This window comes from Toxotes jaculatrix, chromosome 5 (genome assembly GCF_017976425.1).
Source record: "Toxotes jaculatrix isolate fToxJac2 chromosome 5, fToxJac2.pri, whole genome shotgun sequence".
Classification (NCBI taxonomy): Eukaryota; Metazoa; Chordata; class Actinopteri; family Toxotidae; genus Toxotes; species Toxotes jaculatrix.
This window is the reverse complement of record NC_054398.1, coordinates 29,692,452-29,715,710: the sequence shown is the minus strand read 5'-3', so window position 1 is coordinate 29,715,710 and position 23,259 is coordinate 29,692,452. Positions and strand designations below refer to the sequence as shown.

The window sequence follows — 23,259 nt, the reverse complement described above, 5'->3', positions numbered from 1 at the left end:
AAATAATAATATTAATAATAAGATAAAATAAAAAAATAAAAACAGGGAGGAGAATAATATGTACAATAATATATACAACGTTGTAAAAATATAACCTGTCAGGTGTGCAGTGTGTACATTTATAATAGAAAAATAGTTAGAGCCATGGTCCTCTAATGGTGGTATGTACAGTTGTGCAGCAGTGTATAGTTATGTACACATAATATACATATACTAGGGGTGTGCGATATGACGATATTAGATCGTGAAGGATTAGAAAGTGTTGACGATTTGCCAGAGGACAGAGATCGTATTATTGTCTATAGGGCACATTCTATTAATTGCAGCTCTATGCTTGCGCACAGACGCACAAGAGAAGTTTTTTTTTTCCTTAGGCAACTAACAGCCCGCTTCACGTGAACATGACCAACCAATCATGGCGAAGTATGAGCAGTGCTGTTTAACCACCTGAAGAAGCAGCATCCGAAACAATTAGCTGAGAGCCAAGCAGCGAGGCCAGCCACACATCAGCCAGTGGTAACGGCTAAAGACATTACACAGAAACAACCAACTATAACACAAGCGAGAGAGAAGGAGCAAACGGTGGAAAGAGGTGACTCTTTTATCTTTAGGGCTAAGTTTTTACATAGAGAATAGTTTGGTTCTAAATTAACTTGATATGAACTGATAAAATCGTGATCGTGAAAATCGTGATCATGATTTTACCATTAAAAAACCGTGATGTGATATTTTTGCCATATCACCCACCCCTAATTTCTCCTAAAGACAGATCACATCTCTCTGATCACATCATGTTGAAAAGAATTCAACCTTATTGGTTTGTTAATTGTGTTTGTGCTCCATCAGTTTTGTGTTGACGACAAATCATTATTCAGTCGCCTGCCACGCTCGTCTAAATATTTCATCCTTTCATATTTAAATATGTGCAGCTCTGATATTGTCAGTCCATTAGTTTCATTTGTACCTTTTGGTAAAAGTCAGCCCATGTTGCAGCTAATGGACGTGAAGCTAACAGCAGCAGGGAGCTCACAGAGAGAGATCATCTTTAGCAGCTGTCACTGTTCACTGAGCTCAACTGGAGAAAAATATCCTGGAGTCAGAGAAAAATCCTGGACAGTAAAAATGTTTTTCTAATGGAGACGGCCTCATGATAACTTAGTGGAGTCAGATCAGAGTTCTCACTTATTCCAAATGGTTTTTCCTTATGGCTCCAAATAAAAGTCAAAGACTTGAGCAGGGTTTATTTAAAGGGCGACAGGAGCAGAGTCATGATGGGGACATGTTCTTCTGGAGCTTCTGGAGAGGAGAAAGGACTCTCTGTTGTAATGACTACAAAAAGAAGGCAGCTGAGACCAGTCACAGTGTTTGGGATTTAGAGCAGGTACACACTTGATATAGATGTGAAAAAGCTGCTGTTTCCTAACAAATCCCACTTTATTTAACAATCATCTGACTGTTGAATCTCTGAGAAATGAAACATGGAGTGAACGAAGAGATCTTTGGATGACAGAGTTTAGGAAAGTTTTCAAAGCTCTGTTATGAATGAAAAACCACTTTGTGCTCAGTCTCTGTTGAGTTGAATGAATGTTTTCGTTGTGGATCCAGGAAATAGACTCTACACATGAGAGACATGATAGAATGTGTTGAACTGCTCCTTCCTCCACCAGCCTATGATACCAAACTGCAGTGAGGACAAGCTCAGCGGGAGTCTGTTCTCTGAGCAACTAATTCCAGTAAGAGCAGTTTCCAATGAGCAGATCTCACACACTGACAAACTACAGTCTCCATGACTGGAGCGTCTGGGGTCAAAGGTCAGAACCACCCTCAGGACTTATTACAGAAGACAGTGCAACAGTGATTCATCAGTGTACAGATACATGTCAGTAAATGTTTACCACACTCCATGAAGATCAAACTGCAGCAAAGGCTCAGATCTTCTGCTACAGCTGCTCATTTCTACCTGTAAACAGGTGCAGAGCTCTTCAACAAACAGGTTTTACACCTGGTTAAAGTCATAGAGCTGATGATGATGAACGACACCATCAAATCTGATGTTTGTAAAAAGGCTGGAAGCTGTTTCCAAACAGAGCTGTGAAGCTGAGAGTTGAAGGACGACACCAACAACTCCTTTAATCTGCATCTGACATCTGACTGTTGTTTTCAGATCCAGCTGTGAACATGTGGACTTCTCATTTTAACTGCACAAACCTACTGAGCTACTAAATATATTGATCCTCTAATGACAGACCTGACTGATATGAATCTGTGTTGACATGAACAGGTGTGTGAATGTTATGGTGACATGTGGATGATGTGTGTAGAAGGCTGACATGATGATGATCCACAGCAACAGAAGGACACAGTCACTCTGCTCATGTTAGAAAGAAGCTCATTGATTAGGACATATCTGATTGGATTATCACTGATTTCCATCTTCATCTGTTATCCTTTATTCAGGTTGAGTCTCTGCTGGTTGTCAGAGATCAGCTGTGCTTCTCTGGCCTCAGCTCTGAAGTCCAACCCCTCCCATCTTAGACACCTGGACCTGAGTGGAAACGACCTGCAGGATTCAGACCTGAAGGATCTGTGTGGTTTTCTGCAGAGTCCAGACTGTGGACTGGAGACTCTGAGGTCAGACTCCATTGTTTACTTGTGTGCTGAGATGAATATGATGTGAAAGTTGTGCTGACAGTAAAGTGCAGACATCACACTGATATTATACTGATCCACACTGAGGATCTTCATGGTAAAGTCTGTTTTCTTCTTCTGTGGTTTAGTCCACTGACTGTGGCAGAGCAATGTTGAGCTACAGATTTCAAAACTTCATTTAACAAGAAAAAAGCTTCACTCTTTAAATCACATCCAAGTTTATTCCACACTCACATCAACAAATATATATTCAGTATTTTCTTCTTCCAACACGACTAGAAAGTGATGAGACTAAAGTCAAAGTGACTCAGATATTCAGAGCAAACTCAGCATGTTTGTTAAATGTCGTCACCGTTACATGAAGTGAAAATCTTTTCCATTTTGTCTCAATCATTTGTTGACTTTCCTCCAAACTTCAGCCTGACATGTTTGTTCTCTGTCAAAACTTTAGGATCTTTAGTAGAATCTGAAACAAATGTCAACAACATGAGTTTGTATAGATGGAGCCACTGGTGGAGCTGGAAGAGTTTAAGAGCTGAAGTCACTATATCTTTATTGAAGCAGCAGCATGTTGTCATTAATATTAATGAGAGCTGTGTTTGACTTTTAGTATCTGACTGTTTTTAAGCTGCATCCTGTTGGTTCAGGTGTTTGGAGTTTCCATTTTCCATTTTGTACATTCTCAACCTTCTTCAGCTCTGAACAGATGATGAAACACTCAACGCTTTCAAGCAGGAACTTTGTCTCCTAAACTCACATCTTTTATTCTTTATTCAGGTTGAGTTACTGCAGGTTGTCAGAGATCAGCTGTGCTTCTCTTGCCTCAGCTCTGAAGTCCAACCCCTCCCATCTGAGAGACCTGGACCTGGGTGAAAACTGGAACCTGCAGGATTCAGGAGTGAATCATCTGTGTGGTTTTCTGCAGAGTCCAGACTGTGGACTGGAGACTCTGAGGTCAGACTCCATTGTTTACTTGTGTGCTGAGATGAATATGATGTGAAAGTTGTGCTTTATTCAGTATTTATTAGGTCAAATCTTCAGAATTTCTAACATTCAAAGTGTGAAATGGTTGAAAGGAAGTTGTGAAAGTGCTGACTCTGATTTTCAAAGTGATTTTTAAAGCTTTGAAAATGATTTGGATTCTGACTCTTACAGTCCACATTGACAGTGTCAGCAGTTTGACTGAGTTGAGCTTGTGTTATTCACAAAGTCTCATTGAGATCAGGATGTTTGACAAGAACTGATCTGTACAACACGTGTGAGCAGGTCTGAAGGCACAAGTGTTCATAGCTGCTCCCAATGGCCTCACTCACAGGCACAGTGAAAAGCCTGCTGTCACAGAGAGGACACGTCACCATGGTTTAAATACAGAGAGGACATTTTCACACAGTGTCTCCTGAAGACATTCATAGAGCTACACTCAGCTGCTGAGCTGAACAGGGACACAAAGATTTGTGGATCCAATGAAAACAGAGCAGAGAGAGAAGTTCAAACCCTGGCTCCTTTCTCAGCTCCACACAGCCGACCAATCACTGAGCCCACTGGGTGTCAACATCCCACTATGTCTTTGTCACAGGGACACAGACCCCCCCTAAGCTGACAGCCACCAGGAAGGTGGGGCCAGGAATCCCAGAATGCAATGCTGGAACAGCAGATTCAAATGTGTGAGCAGAGAGTGTTGGATGAAGATGAATTTGCTTTGGACCAAAGACACATGACTGGAATGTGATGAAATGTCTCATTCAACACACTGCACATGTGCTGAATGTCTGCAGCTTCTCAAACTCTCAACACAAACTTCAGTCACACTCAAAACATCAAAGGCTCAAACTATTATTTCACACAATATGAAAGATTTCATTTGAAACCTTAGTGAACACTTTGAAAACTTCCAAACTGTTAAACCTGAGTGTGAATGTGGGACTTTTTGAAGGAGATTTGAGCTCAGAGATTTGATGCTGATCCACACTGAGCATCTTGTTCAGCTTCATATTTCAAACTCATTGAATGAAGATTCAAAATCCAACACTTGCTAATTGACTCTTTACTTTGGAACAATTTCATCTTCACCTTCAGTTGACTTTTATATTTCTTCACATACAAAGCAAATATTCCACATTAAGACAGAAAGAAATGTTTCTTCACTCTTTGCTTTATGATCTGTGATGTTTATAGTGACTGAAGTTAATGAGAGCTGTGTTTGACTTTTAGTATCTGACTGTTTTTAAGCTGCATCCTGTTGGTTCAGGTGTTTGGAGTTTCCATTTTCCAAACTTGTACATTCTCAACCTTCTTCAGCTCTGAACAGATGATGAAACACTCAACGCTTTCAAGCAGGAACTTTGTCTCCTAAACTCACATATTTTATTCTTTATTCAGGTTGAGTTCCTGCAGTTTGTCAGAGATCAGCTGTGCTTCTCTGGCCTCAGCTCTGAAGTCCAACCCCTCCCATCTGAGACACCTGGACCTGAGTGAAAACTGGAACCTGCAGGATTCAGGACTGAATCATCTGTGTGGTTTTCTGCAGAGTCCACACTGTAGACTGGAGACTCTGAGGTCAGACTCCATTGTTTACTTGTGTGCTGAGATGAATATGATGTGAAAGTTGTGCTGACAGTAAAGTGCAGACATCACACTGATATTATACTGATCCACACTGAGGATCTTCATGGTAAAGTCTGTTTTCTTCTTCTGTGGTTTAGTCCACTGACTGTGGCAGAGCAACGTTGAGCTACAGATTTCAAAACTTCATTTAACAAGAAAAAAGCTTCACTCTTTAAATCACATCCAAGTTTTTTCCACACTCACATCAACAAATATATATTCAGTATTTTCTTCTTCCAACACGACTAGAAAGTGATGAGACTAAAGTCAAAGTGACTCAGATATTCAGAGCAAACTCAGCATGTTTGTGAGGTAATGGAGGACGGCTGGCTTGTTTATGACAGCAGACAAGATGGTGTATCGATCTGGATACAGGAGGAGATATAAGGAGATGTTTATTCTTCTGTTTTCCCAGCAATGTTTATTGTCACAGTTCAATATTCAGCATTGCCATTAATCTAGAATAACATAAAGGCGATAACATTTAGTAGTAATAAACCACTATCCAGTCCTCCTTAACATAACGAGGATACCGACTGAAATAACAACTTAATATTTTGCCCTGGAAATTACCATCAGGACGCCCTAACACGGCCAGAATATCTCACATTGTGCTAAACTTGTACACTTTTATTAAACCCACAGCATGTGAGCATTATAACAAGCAACAGACACTTACGTTCTGTCATTGACTTGATACTCTGAATCATGAACTGGAACAAACACATAGATAGGAATACGGACAACGACCATGGCAGGTAAAGGCGAACTCTAACTAACTATACTGTGCGTCTAACGCTGTGTGCTTCTTCACTCTCAAGGCATAAAAAAGTGGTCTCAGCTCTTAAGTCCAACCCCTCCCATCTGAGACACCTGGACCTGACAGGAAATGACCTGCAGGATTCAGACCTGAAGGATCTGTCTGATCTTGTGCAGAGTCCAGACTGTAGACTGCAGACTCTGAGGTCAGTAGAGGGTTGGAGTCAGTCCATGCTGCTTTCAGCTGTATTGTACTAAACACAGTTCGTATCAAAGCAAAGATCCAGTGTCTCCTGTAAACCTCCAACCTTCTCAGTGGCTGCTTTCCTCATTGAAGCTGTGAGAGGAGAACAGGGACAGGAAGACAGAGACACAGAGACACAGAGGACAGTCAGCCAGTCAGATATTAGTAATCAGGAACACCAAAGGTCAGTCAGCTAAGTTTTGTCTTAACTCTGGCTTTTCAGTTTAACGGACATGGATGGAATACAGTATTGTTCAAGATAATAGCAGCACAATGTGACTAACCAGAATAATCCAGATTTTTAGTATATTTTTTATTGCTACATGGCAAACAAGTTACCAGTAGGTGCAGTAGATTCTCAGAAAACAAACAAGACCCAGCATTCATGATATGCACACTCTTAAGGCTGTGCCATTGGGCAATTAGTTGAAAGGGGCGTGTTCAAAAAAATAGGAGTGTGGCATTCAATCAGTGAGGTCATCCATTTTGTGAAAAAACAGGTGTGAATCAGGTGGTCCCTATCTAAGGACTATTTTGAACAATACTGTATGTGTATTGAGCTCATGAACTAAGATGAATATTTTTAAGATCAGCACATGGAACAAAATAATTTCATCTAGTGTGCAACAAACCTACAGAACCCAATGAAAGACAAGCTCAGTAGGTTTCACTCAGAATCTTCCAAATCAACACAGTACAAATATCTACCAATGAAACAGAAATAGTGAATGATTTTGCAGCCAGAGAAAAGTACAAAAAATTAGAATAATCTATCTTGGGAAAATATACAGTGAAAAATGATGAAGCTTAGCTCAGAGGACCAAACTTCAAAAATTCATGACTGAGAGGTGTCAGATACAGGATCAGTTAATAATCAGCAGGGTGAGACTGATCTCGGATTATCACTGTTGGGTTTAATGAAGCTAACTCAAACAAAAGCAGATGATTCTCCACTCACTTTGTAATTGTTGTGGTTGTGTCCGTCCTCACAGGGTCGACGACAGGGAGATTAAAGCTTCCGGAGACAAAGCATGTGAGTACTGAAACAGTGTCTCCTTTCCATCAGTCTGTCCTCAGTAAAATCTGAGTGTACAATGAGCATGTGGTTCGAGCTCTGGAAGACAGGCTGTGTTTACTTCAAGGGAATATGGATCCTTAAAGTCTTAAGTCTAGATTCTCACTCCTGACTTGAGTCCTGGTGGGGATGATATGGAATCTAAACAGGTGGATGTTGAGCAGGATTGGTGGGAAAGTTTGAGGACACCTGGTGGACAGGTGGGGATTGTCAAGTCTGGAATATATCTCAGAAATGCCTGGGCCTGGGGAAGTGAGACATATCTGGAGACGGGGACAGAGCGGCAGGCTGAGTAGAAGAAAATAAACCAAGGCAGTTACTGTGACAACATGAGGTAAAATTGAATTATTAAATAAAAAGGAGGAATTGATCATTACAGAGATCTGCAGTCTGCCGGTCGCAGTTTGACCACAGTCAAAGTGATGACAGGAGACTTTGAGCTGCTGCTCATATTATCTGACTCAGATCCGATGAAGACAGTAACAGTAAACTCAGATTTCTGACATCTCGTCCCTTCAGGCGACTCTGATCTCAAACAGGAACCAAACACAGCAGACTCAGAGCTGGATGTGTCTGACCACAACACAAAGCTGATGAAGGTGAGAGAAAGATCGTTGTATCCTGATGCTCAGATTCAAGGGCTCGACTCACTGCAGGCAATGGAAAACAAGCATTCAGTACTTCACCCTCTGTACAGGGGGGAGAGAAAGGCATCAAGTGTCTCTTTGGATGAGGAAACTAAACCATCTGTTGTGTGGATTCTGACTCTGTACCAGTTCAGTCCTCAGCAGCCTTTATCCACAGACCGCAGAGTCTGCTGTGCTTCAAAGCACACATATGTCCTTTGTAAATAATTACAGTGGCACCTTATACTTGTGTCACACTATTTGTCCACTCAGACTTAATTGTCCCTCTGATCTGTACAGTGAGCTTCAGTTAAGTATGGACTATGGAAGAACATTTGTTTGCTTCACTGAACAGAAGTTGGTTATTTCCAGTAAAATTATGATGTTTCTTTCTGAATCCCAGCCTCCATCAAGCTTCACTCCTGAACTGCAAACTGAATCTGCAAAAGTCTCATACAGGTAATGATAAAGATAGTAGCTCCTTCTCCCTCCACAGCTTCACTGTGTTGAGCCATAGCAGTCAGCTGATGTGGTCTCTGCAGGCTCCTGTCCCTCTCTCTCCTCCAGTGCCAACCCCAGGGTCATATAGTGATATTGTGTTTGTGCATGTGTATGTGCTGTAAACTCCTCTGTGTGTCCGTCTTATTTCGTTTTCCTCATCTGCATGTTTACCTTGTGTCTCAGTCCGTCCCACTGAAGACAGAGAATGATCGAGGAAAACTCATTTTTAGAGAAACGAGTAGTTTCCTCTGAACCGTGACCTGAAGTGACATCAGTTTCTGATGACGACAGTGCAGCTTTACCAGCTGTCAGTCAGCTTTAACAGCCCTGTTTTGTCTTTTGACAGTTTGGACTTTGTATTTGCACATGCGTGCACAGTCGAGTACTGAACTGAACCTGCAGTTTGTCCCCTCTTTCCTCTGGGCTCTCAGGGCTCATGAAGTGGAGTCTGATTTGGGACGAGCTCAGTTTTTGAGTTTCTGGGTTTAAGTGGTTTGTTATGGTCATTCAGCCTTCTGTGTCCTACAGGTTCAGGTGTCCTGGTCCAGGTGAGTTCCAGTGTACTTTAACTGGACTGGTGTTTGTAATGGATCAGGAGGCGGAGCTTTTCTACAAGACTGTCCAGTGGGATGAGAGCCTCCTCCAATCAGCTGGCAGGACAGCTGCAGGGCCACTGTTTGATATCCAGTGTCCTGAGGATGCTGTCTGTCAGCTCCACCTCCCACACTGTGAAACTAAGGATGGTGAGCAGATTATTGTGCTTCGTTAGAGCAGTGATCAAACCCTATAGTCCCGTTCGTGTCCCCTGCAGCTGCAGAGTTCATTACAGCCACAGTCACTGCAGACATCTGTCCCAGCAGCCACTCTAACGTATGTCAGAGAACTGCCTCAGTGAGGTCAGTAAGATCTCAAGCATGATGAGGTTTATCAGAGCTCACTGGGGCACACTCGGTTTATGTTTGGCTCTACAAAGCTCAGTTTGTTAGTTTCATTTTTATTTCCACACAGTTCCGTATCAACTATAGAGTTTTACAGTAAAAACGACAGTAAAAAACATCAAGGAGCTGTGAAGAGTTATATAATCACCAAAGCAATGAAATGACATTTTCTAGAAGAACATGGGTCTACTGTACATAAACAAAACAAAACATCATATTATTTTGAAAGTTTTCTTTGATAAATAGTGAGGGAACAAACCCATTTTCTCAATTTATTGATAAAATGATATTTAAAATTCACGGCGACAGAGTCAGATATGTGATGTCAGTCTTATTGTTCTCATTAACAATATGTTTGTACTGACACTGAAGAAATAACATTTTAATACAGTACTAATTAGCATACAGGTTTACAGAGTAAAGAGCAGGTGGTCTCTGAGGTCATCTATCCTCTGAGGATCCTGAATATATTAAAAACCATTATCTTTTCTTTGTTGTCATTTCTTGTAGCCTGATCCCCCACGTTCAGAGGTTTGTCCCCTCTGAACCTCACCCCAGCTGACTGAAAGCAGTCTGACCTGCAGCAGCAAGGGCCCAGTCCCTCACCGGCTGCCCACCCACTAACTGTGGGCAACTGTTTAATTCTTCAGTGACAAGACTGAGTGTCCCACATATAGAATAAAGTGATCGCTGCTACTGTATTGAGGCTGTTGTCAGTAACACGGATGTTGAACTCCTCTGTGTTTTCACAGCTCTGCTGTCTGAAGGCCTGCTGTCAGTCGTCCACATCACTGGTGATGGAATGACCATCCTCGAACCGCTGGAGATCACAAACACTCACGTGATTGTCAGCGTCCCTCATCTGTCTTCCTTTGGTCTAGTCTGGGACATTTTAGGGAGGTTATGGAACAACATGAAACCAATTAATGGCCAAGTTTTGCTGTTCCTTCGACCACCAAACCCACAAACACAGAGGCAGAACCTCAATGTGTTTCTCCTGCCGAGCAACGTCCCTCTGGAGGAGGTAAAGATTTATGAAATGTTTCAGCTTCACTTTCAGTCCAAACTCGTCAGTATCTATCAGACCTTGTGAAACAAATAAAAAACAGTTACTCACGTGATAAGATGGAATTTCATCATCATCATCATCATCATTATCTCCCGCTTATCCGGGGCTGGGTCGCGGGGGCAGCAGTCTAAGCAGGGACGCCCAGACTTCCCTCTCCCTGGCCACTTCCTCCAGCTCTTCCGGGGGAACCCCGCGGCGTTCCCAGGCCAGCCGAGAGACATAGTCCCTCCAGCGTGTCCTAGGTCTTCCCTGGGGCCTCCTCCCGGTGAGACATGCCCGGAACACCTCCCTAGGGAGGCGTCCAGGGGGAATCCTGAATAGATGCCTGAGCCACCTCAACTGGCCCCTCTCGATGTGGAGGAGCAGCGGCCGCACTCCAAGCTCCTCCCGGATGACCGAGCTCCCCACCCTATCTCTAAGGGAGCGCCCAGCCACCCTGCGGAGGAAACTCATCTCGGCCGCTTGTATCCGAGATCTTATCCTTTCGGTCATGACCCAAAGCTCATGTCCATAGGTGAGAGTAGGAACGTAGATTGACCGGTAAATTGAGAGCTTCGCCTTTTGGCTCAGCTCCTTCTTCACCACGACGGACCGGTACATCGACCGCATTACTGCGGAAGCTGCACCGATCCGCCTGTCAATCTCACGCTCCGTCCTTCCCCCACTCGTGAACAAGACCCCAAGATACTTAAACTCCTCCACTTGAGGAAGGAACTCTCCTCCAACCCGGAGAGGGCAAGCCACCCTTTTCCGGTTGAGAACCATGGCCTCGGACTTGGAGGTGCTGATTCTCATCCCAGCTGCTTCACACTCGGCTGCAAACCGCCCCAGTACATGCTGAAGGTCTTGGTTTGACGGAGCCGGACAACAGGACAGGACAGGAACAGGACAACATCATCTGCAAAAAGCAGGGATGAAATCCTGTGGTCCCCAAACCGGACTCCCTCCAGCCCCTGGCTGCGCCTAGAAATCCTGTCCATAAAAATTATGAACAGAACCGGTGACAAAGGGCAGCCCTGCCGGAGTCCAGCCTGCACTGGAAACAGGTCTGACTTACTGCCGGCAATGCGAACCAAGCTCCTGCTCCGGTCGTACAGAGACCTGACAGCCCTTAGCAGAGGGCCCCGGACTCCATACTCCCAGAGCACCCTCCACAGGACGCCACGAGGTACACGGTCGAACGCTTTCTCCAGATCCACAAAACACATGTGGACTGGTTGGGCGAACTCCCACAAACCCTCGAGCACCCTATAGAGAGCGTAGAGCTGGTCCAGTGTTCCACGACCAGGACGAAAACCGCATTGTTCCTCCTGGATCCGAGGTTCGACTATCGGCCGAATCCTCCTCTCCAGCACCCTGGCATAGACTTTCCCAGGGAGGCTGAGAAGTGTGATCCCCCTATAGTTGGAGCACACTCTCCGGTCCCCCTTGTTGAAAAGAGGGACCACCACACCTGTCTGCCACTCCAGGGGTACTGTCCCCGACTGCCACGCGATGTTACAGAGGCGTGTCAGCCAAGACAGCCCTGCAACATCCAGAGACTTGAGGTACTCGGGACGGACCTCATCCACCCCCGGTGCCTTGCCACCAAGGAGCTTTTTGACCACCTCAGTGACTTCAGCTTGGGTGATGGATGAGTCCGCCACCGAACCCCCATCCCCTGTTTCCTCAACGGAAATCGTAACAGCAGGATTGAGGAGATCCTCAAAGTACTCTTTCCACCGTCCAATAATGTCCCCAGTCAAGGTCAACAGCTCTCCGCCTCCACTATAAATAATGTTGGTAGAGTACTGCTTCCCTCTTCTGAGGCGCCGGACGGTTTGCCAGAATCTCCTTGAGGCCGACCGATAGTCCTCCTCCATGGCCTCACCGAACCTCCCCCAGATTCGAGTTTTTGCTTCTACAACCGCCCGGGCTGCGGCCCTCTTGGCCTGTCGGTACCTGTCAGCCGCCTCGGGAGCCCCACAAGCCAACCAGGCCCGATAGGACTCCTTCTTCAGCTTGACGGCATCCCTTACTTCCGATGTCCACCACCGGGTTCGGGGATTACCGCCACGACAGGCACCGGAGACCCTATGACCACAGCTCCAGACGGCCGCATCAACATTAGATGCAGAGAACATGGTCCACTCAGACTCAATGTCCCCAGCCTCTCTCGGTATCTGGTTGAAGCTCTCCCGGAGGTGGGAGTTGAAGACCCCCCTGACAGAGGGCTCAGCCAGACGTTCCCAACAGAGGCCTACCGAGCCTGTCAGGCCTCCTCCCCCGCCAGCGGATCCAACTCACCACCAGGTGGTGATCAGTTGACAGCTCAGCCCCTCTCTTTACCCGAGTGTCCAAGACATATGGCTGAAGGTCAAACGACACGACCACGAAGTCAATCATTGACCTCCGGCCTAGGGTGTCCTGGTGCCATGTGCACTGATGGACACCCTTATGCTTGAACATGGTGTTCATTATGGACAAACTGCGACTAGCACAGAAGTCCAACAACAGAACACCATTCGGGTTCTGATCGGGGAGGCCATTCCTCCCAATCACACCCCTCCAGGTGTCATTGTCACTGCCCACGTGGGCGTTGAAGTCCCCCAGGAGAATGACAGAGTCCCCGGTTGGAGCACTATCCAGTACCCCTCCCAGGGACTCCAAGAAGGTCTGGTACTCCACACTGCTGTTCGGCCCATAGGCCAAGACAACAGTAAGAGACCTCTCCCCAACCCGAAGGCGCAGGGAGGCGACCCTCTCATTCACCGGGGAAAACTCCAACACATGGCAGCTGAGCTGGGCCCCCAGGACCTGTTTGCCTTGGGAGACCCTACCAGGGCAATTTGCCCCGACAACATAGCTCCTACGATCATTCGGGTACTCAAACCCCTCCACCATGATAAGGTGACGGTTCAAGGAGGGGCAAGATGGAATTTCCTTTTTTAAATTATTTTATTGGTGAAGCTCGAGAAAACCTCTGTGATTTAACAAAGATTGACAAGAACTGGATAAACATTACATTACAGGGACTGTCAGGAAAGCTGGTGTGTGGCTACATCCAGCCCAGTATCTCCCTCACTGCTACCAGAAGTCAGGAGAACATATGAAAGAGAAAATCTCTGATTTCTCTGATCAGTGGGGCTCTGCTGCTGATCTGCCTTCTAACTAAAATGTTCTCATGTCTTCTAAGGTGAGTGCAAAACAGCGAAATTCTGAGTACATCCAGTCACCTTCCAAATGCAAACTCATCAAAGACCAAAGCTACACTGTTCACTGTCCGGTGGCCTTTAAAGTACAGCCTGAGGTGAGTATTTCAGATGAACATGATTTATAAACTGCTGCTGGTTACCTTAAGTTTACTTTGGATACGCTAAAGATCCTGATACTGGTGCTACTGGTTTTCAGAAAGAAGATTTTGACCTGGATTTTGGACCAAATTACCACCCAATATTTGAGATCCGTCTGCCTACAAACATAGAAGAAGCAGCTGTAACAGTCCGAGACCAAACAAGTACAGATGTGTGGAAGCATGAAGTTGAGCTCACCGGTAAATACTTCGTCTACCTGCTGAAAAGTTACTGAAAGTAACTTTGATCAAGAACATGTTAATGCAGGTATAAATGCAGGTATAAATGCAGTGGAGCACATCTGGATGAGGTCATAGTTCTCTGTGCTGGAATGTAACTAAGTACAGTTACTCCAGTACTGTAGTTCAGATTTTAGGTGTTTGTGCTTATGGTGCAGCAAACTTCACTATGTGTCAGAGGGAAATATTCTGCTTTTTACTGCTTCACATTTCTTTGACAGCTACAGTTTCTAGTTACTTCTAGTTACTTACTAATTAATTAATTAAGATGTTTGCATACAAAACATATAAAGATCTGAGTAAACATGAAGCTTTACTGATGATTAAACTGCTACAAACAGAAGTGAAACAGTCGAGTGACAGGAAATGCTGCCTGTAGAAATACCAAAGATCTAACAGTTCCAGCTGCTCACATGTGAGAATTTTCAGATAAATAATATGGAGGAAATAATCAGCCTTTAAAAGTTCAAATTCAGCTTCACCTCAACCAACAGCTTCAATGCACAAACAGTTTAATCAAACAGTAGAACCACAATCACAGGGACGTGTCTGTGTGATTGACAGCATGTGGAGGGGCTTGTCCATAGTGTCTGGTGATGTACAGAGCAGAGGCTGCAGCAGACAGAAAACAATTCTGTTCATTTCATTTGCACTTTTGTAATTAGATCTGTTTGAAAGTGATTATCAACAAAAGTCTTTCTCTGGTTTTCTTCCAGGTCCAAGGAGGATAACTGTACAGAGGAGCCTCCCAGCAGAGGACAGCCTTCTAGCAGAGGACAGCCTTCCAGCAGAGGACAGCCTTCCAGCAGAGGACAGGCTGCTCTTAGTTCGCGGGCAGTTTGTTAAAAGAGTGTCTGAATCTGTTCTAAAGCAGCTTCTGGACAAACTTCTTGAGCGTGGCGTTATAAATGATGATGAAATGCAGTCAGCCCAAACCAAATGCAAAGCAGATAAAGCACGAGACGTGATCGACACAGTGCGAAGAAAGGGGACTGAAGCCAGCTCTGTTCTGATCGCTGCCCTCTGCGAGGTGGATCCGTTCCTTTCCAGAGTGCTCACATTAAGATGAAGCTAAAGCCACAAACTGTGGACTGTGAGGATGAATTTCACATTATTTACACGGCTTCACCAACTGTTGAGTGTCTGTTAACAGTGAAAGAAGCAGAGAGGGATTTGAGACAGTGAGGACACAGGGTGGAAGCTGAAGGTCTCACAGTCAGTTTACAGTCAGATCCAGAGTCTTCTCCATCTCTGGTGCAGCTGAATGCCTCTTCATTCAGCTCCATAGTTACAGATGGTCTCAGTGCTTCTGTCTCCTGTGCAGCAGTAATGAAAAGGTTTGATTCCTCAGGATCAGAAGCCAAAGCACCTGCAAAACCAGTCTCTGTTAGGGTTTAGACGGGGTCTCCCTCCTCCTCTTGTTCCTGCTGTTTCAGGAACAGGACAGAGCGAGGGGACATCATGACTTACCTGTGTTGACGAACGTTTACCTGTTGGTTTGGTTTACTCACGTCTGTTGTCTTACCTGTGCCCCAGGATTTCCAGCTCAAACATCTGCTCAGCTGGTCTCTGGAGACGTGGTCCCCGGCTCTGTCCTTCACCATCTGTGGAAGGAGCCTGGACTCACGTCCTCCCTCAGACCACAGCAGCCTGAGCCGTCTGCCTGAACTCCCTCTGAGCCTAAAGCCTGACTCTCAGAACAAAATGAAACAGTTGAACTGCCTTTTGTCTCTGCTCTGAGTTCTGTTCTGTTCTTTGGGTCCAGTCTTAGAAATAAAGTCTCATGATTCTGATTGCGTCACACTGACTGTACAGTGTTTAACGCTTCAGTCAGGACGTTAGCCTGTGGAAGGCAGCTCTGTCTGAGCTGCTCTTTTTGCTTTGAGCTGTTACTTTTTACAAAACTTCGTCCACCGTCTTTTAGAGCAACTTCAGATTCAAACTTGCGTCGTAGAAGCAGAGTTCACTGCCGGTCAGTGTCGTAATCACAACATCAGCGTTTTGGTTTGAGAAACTAAGACGGAACAGAAGTGAAATTTTTTCTCACCAAATGTTCTCACAGCTAAAAAACAGGGCAAAAAGATTTTAGAGCCAAATGAAGCAGTGAGTGAAGTTTAGCAGAGCTGTGGTGAAGCACGTGTCCCATCTGCTTCAGTAAGAAAGAAGGATGAGCTGCTCGACATCACGTGACCTCTGTCACCAACGTCCTGATCAAATACAGGCTGTTCAGTCCTTACTGCTCATTTCCTGTGAGTCCAGAGATCAGACGATCTGAGGTTTATGGGATCATATGAGCTCTGTACAGATGGACACGCTTCATAACTGACAGTAAGAATGACGCGTCTGAGGAGGTGTGAACGTCATGTGGTTCACAGGTGAAAGCTTTTGGTTGTGTAAATGTAAAAGTCTCATATCAGCAGTCGTCCACAGTTACACAGTCTGAAGTCTTAAGTCTGAAAGTTCAAATCTGGACTCAAGTATTTTTATTCAGTTGAACACATCTCAGCTTCGTCCTCTGGAAACAGCAGTGAAGCAGAGTAATGACACTGAAACAAAGGAAACACCAGGCGTCATGGATCAGAGCAGCAGGAGCTCAATTATTACACAAGATGTTTTTACTAACAGAAAATAACATCACAGAAATATGATTCACTGAGGTCAGAGGTCACTTTGGACTGGAGGAGGAAAAAAACAGCGTAGGAGCTAAGACTGAGACGATGATGGAGCGAAGGACAGTAAGTGGACCATTTACAGTGAACGTGGCTTCGTCCTCTTCATCCTGAGGCTCATCACTCAGTCACTGAGCTGATGTAGCTTCTGCTGCGTCCTGTGAGGATGACACACACACACACACACAGTGAGCCTCACACGTGACCAGTCACATGACCACAGATTGATGTTCATCATGTCAGCTATACACAGTGACTGTGTCTCTGCTGTGGTCAGAGCTTTCAGGCTGTTTCGTCTCTAATTGTAGTTTGTGTGTGTTTCTGTTCTGAGTTCTGTCACCAGCAGAAACTGAAGCTTCAACCTGTTTATGAAGCTGTTGTGTCAAACGTGTGTGATGAGTTTCAGTCCATCCCAGATGTTTCCCTCAGGCTTCCCCCGAGGGAAACATCTGGATCTTAACTCTTTCTTTTAAAAATGAGTAGTTTCTGCATTCAGCTCTGAATCATGGAGAAGACGTGAGGTCAGCTGCCTCGTTCTGTTTCTTTCTCAGATTTCTCCTGTGTGATCGTGTGAGCTGAGTCAGGAGCTGTGTTAAGGTGGATCTTTCCTTCCTCTTCAGACTTGCAGTCAGTAAAGTTGATCCATGATGATGAACCTCTCCTCTCCCAGTAGCTTACCTTAACTGGTCTGGTGAAAGATCCTGATCTGACGCAGCTGAAAGGAAAAGAAGAATATCAGAAAATCACAAAATACAGAGGGTAAATATGAAGAGGCGTAAAGACAAGAATCAATAAATGTTCAAATAATCAAATACAGAGAATAATTCACATCATTTTCATTTCATTTCACATTTATTTGTTCATTTATTTCTCTATATATTTTTTATGTCTTTATTTATTCATTGCATATAAATTATTTTTATTTTTTGTCCTAAAAATTATTTAATTTTTTTAATGTACTGAAAGTTTTTAATTTATTTGCAATAAATAAATAGATGTTTTTTAAAAAACAGAAATAAATGAACAAATAGATGTGAAAATAAATAAATAAATCTTTTACAGATTTCTGCTTTGTTCTAATGCTCCTCTGACTCCATATGTAACATCATACTAACTGCTCTAATAATGTGACTTGATCTCTCCTTATGGAAGGTCAGAGGTCACGCTCTGTGGTAACGGTCTCACACTGAGTCCAGTTCAATATTTACCGTTCAGATTCAGACGGATCGTTGGTGACGTCTGATCACCGAGGTCGTTGGTGGCCATGCAGAAATAAACTCCTTCATCTGTGGCGTTGAAACCGTAAACGTCTCCTTCAGATACATTGATGGATCCACCTGTGATCTGCTTGAACCAGGTGAAGTGGCTGATGGGAGGATTGGCTCTGCTGGAGCAGGTCAGGTTCACCTGGGTACCTGCTGACACCCCACCTGGTGGACTGATGGATGCTGAGGTGTCCTTGGGGGTATCTGGGCAAAATGTAAAAAGACAGAGGAGAGAGGAGGAGCATCAGGCCCTGCATGGCTGACAGCTGACAGCTCATGAATCTTCAGGTGCTGAAGGGTTTCTTACATGAGACACTGAGAGTCACTTTGTCCTCTGCTGGTGAGACAGCTGTCCCTTCATTCACAGGATATTTGGCAGAGCAGGAGATGCTGCGTCCATCATGTTTGTCTGACAGAGTGATGTTCTCCTGGATTTTAACTGTAAAGGTTCCATCTATGTTTTGCTCCAGTTTGTTCTGAGACTCATGTGGGACAGCCCAGGTGAGTGTGGGAGGGGACTGTGGACAGGGAGAGACAGCTGAGCAGGTTATACCCACAGACTCATTCTCCTTCACATCACCTGAGATGTGAATCCTGGGGCTCGGAGCAGAATCTGTGGTGAAACAACAAACACTCATTTTACACCAAAGAAAACAAACAATCCGGTTTGTGTCAGCTCAACATCTGAGAAACAAACTCAACATTTCAGAAAAAACATTCAAACCTGAGACCTCACTGTTTAAAAGTCTCTGGATGGGATAAGGAAAACACTCACTGAGCACTTTATTAGGAACACCTGAGCACCTGCTTATTCATGCAGTGATCAGTCAGCCAGTGCAGATACAGGCCCGGCGCTTCACTTTATGTTCACACCAAACGTCAGAATGAGGATAAAATGTGTCTCACAGCTGTGGTGAGCGAAGAAGGAACAACACGTCCAACACAGGCTCTGAACCGCTGCCTTGTATCAACAGTCCAGGCTGGTGGTGGTGCCCCCCCCCCCCCCCCCCCCCATGGAGTCCCAGTCTCATGTCAAAGCCAAAGCTCTGACAACAACATTAAAAATAAACGAATAAAAATTAAAAAAAAGAAGTAACTGTCTGTGTCAGCTGTGGTTAAACTGGAAAACAGAGTGGTGCAGTTTTTCTGACTCGGGTTTCCAGTGATGTTTGCTGCATATTTGTTCACTGACCCAGTACCATTGAATATCACATTGTTTGGATTCAACTGAAATCTGTAGTCATTTTTAATCCACACTCCAGAGGAAGCTCTGCTACTGTTAAAGCCTTTTTCAGGATTAGCACTAAAGGTACATGGGATTTGCAAACAAGATCCTCTCAGTGCTTCCATCTTCTGTGGTGCAGTAATGAAGAGGTCTGGCTCCAGAGAACAATCAGCCAAAGCTCCTGTAAAACCAGATTCATGATTAACATCATGTGATTAATGTAACATGGAAAATGCTCCATGAGGTGAAAGTAAACTGAGCAGACTTCAGCAGCAGAGTGTTGCATCATGGTCTTTTTTCATTTTTCTTAATGATTAATAATAACCGCCCTTCACCCCCCAACAGGTGATGTCTGAGGCCACATACACCCACAGTCAGTGCTGTCACAGAGAGAGAAACAGACCATAATATTCACCTCAAAGTGACTGAAGCAGCAGCTCACCTGACAGAAAGAAGAGGCTCAGCAGCACGCTGGCTGTCACCATGTTCACACACTGGACCAAAGTCATCACCTGGATTTACAAACACAACCATTCAGTGGATTTTACCAAACACTGACATCAGGAACTTCTCCTGTGCAGCCGCTCGTCTCTGAGTTGTAAGTTTGTGACGAACATCATGTGCAGAGCTGCACAGTGAAACATCACATTTCACATCGACGGAGAATGTTTCCACAGACGCCGAGCTAAAGTTTCACGAGTGTCGTTCTGCTGAACCAAACCACAGCCAATAAAATGACCACATATCACATCAGGTGTTTTTCAGTGTCTGAACAGTAGCAACAGGATTTAACTCTCTACGTTAACAAGGATCAGAGTAAAACGTCTCACCAAACGAGCCCACAGCAGAGAAGCAGCAGCACAGATCCTCTGAGGCGAAGGGACGAGCTGATGCTGATGCTGATGTGCAATGAACTAATTACTCAACTTCCCTGTTAAGGAAACCTCCTGTGATACCAGACCAATGAGCAGGTCCACATGGTTTTTATAGCAAAGACATGCAAATTCACACATTTTCTGCTCATGGACTGTGAATAGATTTAACCCTGACTCACAGCAGGTCTCAGTTCTGTGCAGCCACTTCTGTGTTTTACACACCACAGTAACAGCAGTTAGTGATAATGACATAATTAAAATAATATAATAAATAATGTAATATTAGAATAACACAGAGATGAGAACATTAATGTTGTGCACAGTGTTTGCTGACCTGCGTACAGTTCTGTTGTTTTATTGATGTTTTTATTTATTTAGTTATTCAACCTTTATTTAAGCAGGTAAGTCGACAGAAAACCAATTCTCATTTACAACCTGGCCAAGAGGCAGCATGAAGGGCAGAGACAAAACAGTAATTAAAACCAGTGCATCTGTGTGTGGGAGAGGAGTGAGGGCCGCTTCACCAGTGAGCACAGGCTGCACTGAAGTGCTGAGCCCCGATCACAAAGCAGACAGCGGAGTGTAAATCACATGCTGCTGGTGAAGGAGGGTTTTGGAGGCTGACCTGTGAACCATGATGTCGTCCAGCCAGATGCACTGATACTTACAGCAGTTGACAAAAAGGATCTCAGAGGCAGGGAGAAGATTTTAAAGGAACACTCAGCCTGTGACAGATTTCTGCTGAAGATCATGCATTTTGCTTCGTTAGTGTTTCAAACTGTTTCATCACTCTCTAACACTGATATGATGAGTTGTTGTGAAATAGATTCTCTCAGAGCCTGTGGTGGGCTGGGTGCACACACACACACACACACACACACTGGACGTCCAGCACAGGAAAGGCTCAGACGGGCAAATGGTCTCTCACTGACATGTATGAAGACATTTGTCTTCACAGTCACATCAACTTCCATTAGAGTCAGTGTTTTCATCAACTCCTGCTGCAGCTGTGCTGTCTGATCAGGTTCAGGAGTCACTGTGTGAGGTCAGTCCACTGTCCTGCAGCCAGGTCCCACCTGCTTCCCCGGTCATTGGATTTCTTTGTCCTCCCTGCCTGCCTCGTCTGCCTCTCTGTGGGAGATCTTTGTGATTATCAGTAAAAACTTTGCTTCCTGTGACATGATACAGATTCATTCCATCCTGAGAATTTACACGTGTCTCTGCTGCTGTACTCAACAAAAACAGCCTCAGTGAACAGAGGAGGCCTCCTCTGGGAGCACTCTGGCCGCTTTTATCGATTTTATTTTATTTGTATGTATGTATGTATGTATTTATTTATTTATTTATTTATTTATTGTGGCTCGTAGATTAGCTGGTAACACACTAATAAGTCTGAGTACCTCTGGAGAAGGAGGAGGACTGGAGAGTAGCGCTGGTTACAACATTATTTATTTTATATTCTTTTCACCTGACAGGAACAGAGGCCGTTACAACTGCAGCCCTGAGCTTTTCTAAACACTTTTTTTGCCGCCTAGCTTCACCTGCGGGGGTTCAGCATGTCGCCAGTACTAATTTGTGTAAGCATGACTGTTTACTAGCTCGAGGAGCCCGCTCTAGAGCCTCCTCTTGGTCCTCATGTAATCTAGGATCCACAGCAGGAAGACTCCCGCCGCCCACAAGGACAGCTCCACCACCTTTAAACAACACACATTGTCTGTCCTGCCTTTCAATTGGACAGGTTTGTGTGGCCATATAATGCTGGTACAGGAAATTGTTGTCATTCCTAAACAAAGGTTCCTTGCAGCCACTGACCGTCACCGCCAGACGCGAGATGTATTTGGAATGGACCCTAACATATACATTGATGAGATTGGCGTTCCCCGTGGTTTGCCTAATGAATTTGAGGCTAGAAATCAAATAGCCGCAGGGTTTGAATCCATTTTTATCTGGGTAATGATGAACAAAAATTTCGACTGGATCAATTATATCTATTACAATCAACAGCGTTTTTTCAATTACACTAGAGACTCCTTTAAAGCCCTAGGAGAACAACTACATGCCACGTCCTTAATAGCTTGGCAAAATCGTATAGCACTGGACATGTTGCTGGCTGAAAGAGGTGGCATTTGCGTTATGTTTGGAGAATCCTGTTGTACATTCATTCCCAACAATACTGCCTCCAATGGTAGCTTTACACGGGCACTGACCAAATTAGAAGCCCTTACAGTAGAGTTAAAAAACAATGCAGGTACTGACACATGGATGATGGACTGGTTTGACAGTAAGTTTGGTAAATAGAAATCAATTATCGTATCTTCTATCACTGGTATACTTATTGGTGCAAGTGTGTTCAGTCTGATTGGATGTTGTATTATTCCCTGCATTAGAAGTCTCATTGTAAGGTCTATTGATAGGTCAATCACACACCAGATGGCCTCTCTGGCTGAGACCCATCTCCTGTCAGATGTTGAAAACCCCACTGATTGGATTCCTCCTTTTTATGATGATGAAGATGATGATGAAGATGATGTTTAGGTTTTAAGTTTTGTATTTTCCCCCAGCTTGCTATCAACTTAAGGATGTCTGTGTCCTACAAAAACAGCTAAATGCATATTTTAACATTTATCAGCTAATGATGTGTCTACTTAAACCTAAAGGAATGCAGTCAAGGAATGGTCACTAAGCTCCAAATCTTGTATCTGTTCAGAATTCAGCCTCAGTCAGTGTGAGTGAGCTGATATGTTTAAAGCTTCATAGAGTGAAAAGGTTCTGGGAAGTTCTCTTGAAAAATGGATCCTAAATTTAACTTTGAGGAATTTAATTGTGTGTCTGCTCCAAATGCTATGCTAGGTCTATGTGGAGCAGCTTGTGTGATACATTATGTTTCTGTTTGTTTTCTATGAAACTGTGAATATTATTAGATGACTGGATGAATAGAACACAAGAGAGATTTGTTTGTGCAGATAGATGAGACCTTAATGTGTCGACTAACCCTTATTTTAAGATGCACACACACACTTTGTTCTGCAAGTAGTTATAGTTTGTTATGTCAGAGCAGCATCAGGTAAAACAATGAAGAATGATCAATACAGATCCTGATTTGCTGTAAGTCCTATATTCTCCATGATGGTGTGTGTGTGTGTGTGTGTGTGTGGGGGGGGTGTTTATGGAACTGACAAAATCATCTTG

General features: G+C 44.2%; 2 protein-coding genes and 1 long non-coding RNA gene across 3 annotated transcripts; 1 reads left to right on the top strand and 2 right to left on the bottom strand.

The window, feature by feature from the left end:
* The first annotated feature begins 5,153 nt into the window (after positions 1–5,153).
* LOC121181522 (NACHT, LRR and PYD domains-containing protein 1b allele 2-like) lies at positions 5,154–15,829 on the top strand. The gene is made up of 10 exons (XM_041037446.1): positions 5,154–5,205; positions 6,075–6,218; positions 7,249–7,289; positions 7,851–7,930; positions 8,361–8,416; positions 8,987–9,201; positions 10,149–10,420; positions 13,641–13,754; positions 13,856–13,997; positions 14,753–15,829. Exons 4-10 carry the CDS (start codon positions 7,925–7,927, stop codon positions 15,103–15,105), a joined length of 1,158 nt encoding a protein of 385 aa, XP_040893380.1. The 5' UTR covers positions 5,154–5,205; positions 6,075–6,218; positions 7,249–7,289; positions 7,851–7,924; the 3' UTR covers positions 15,106–15,829.
* Positions 15,830–16,066: 237 nt separating this feature from the next.
* Positions 16,067–17,440, bottom strand: LOC121181528. The gene is made up of 3 exons (XR_005894044.1): positions 17,384–17,440; positions 16,473–16,863; positions 16,067–16,159 (listed from the first exon to the last, which is right to left on the bottom strand). It is a non-coding gene; the product is annotated as an uncharacterized LOC121181528 (long non-coding RNA).
* Positions 17,441–17,790: 350 nt separating this feature from the next.
* Positions 17,791–20,105, bottom strand: LOC121181523 (sialoadhesin-like). The gene is made up of 5 exons (XM_041037447.1): positions 20,026–20,105; positions 19,638–19,707; positions 19,041–19,376; positions 18,278–18,646; positions 17,791–18,174 (listed from the first exon to the last, which is right to left on the bottom strand). The coding sequence occupies exons 2-5, from the start codon at positions 19,702–19,704 to the stop codon at positions 17,903–17,905; spliced, it is 1,044 nt and encodes a 347-aa protein (XP_040893381.1). The 5' UTR covers positions 19,705–19,707; positions 20,026–20,105; the 3' UTR covers positions 17,791–17,902.
* Positions 20,106–23,259: the final 3,154 nt, after the last annotated feature.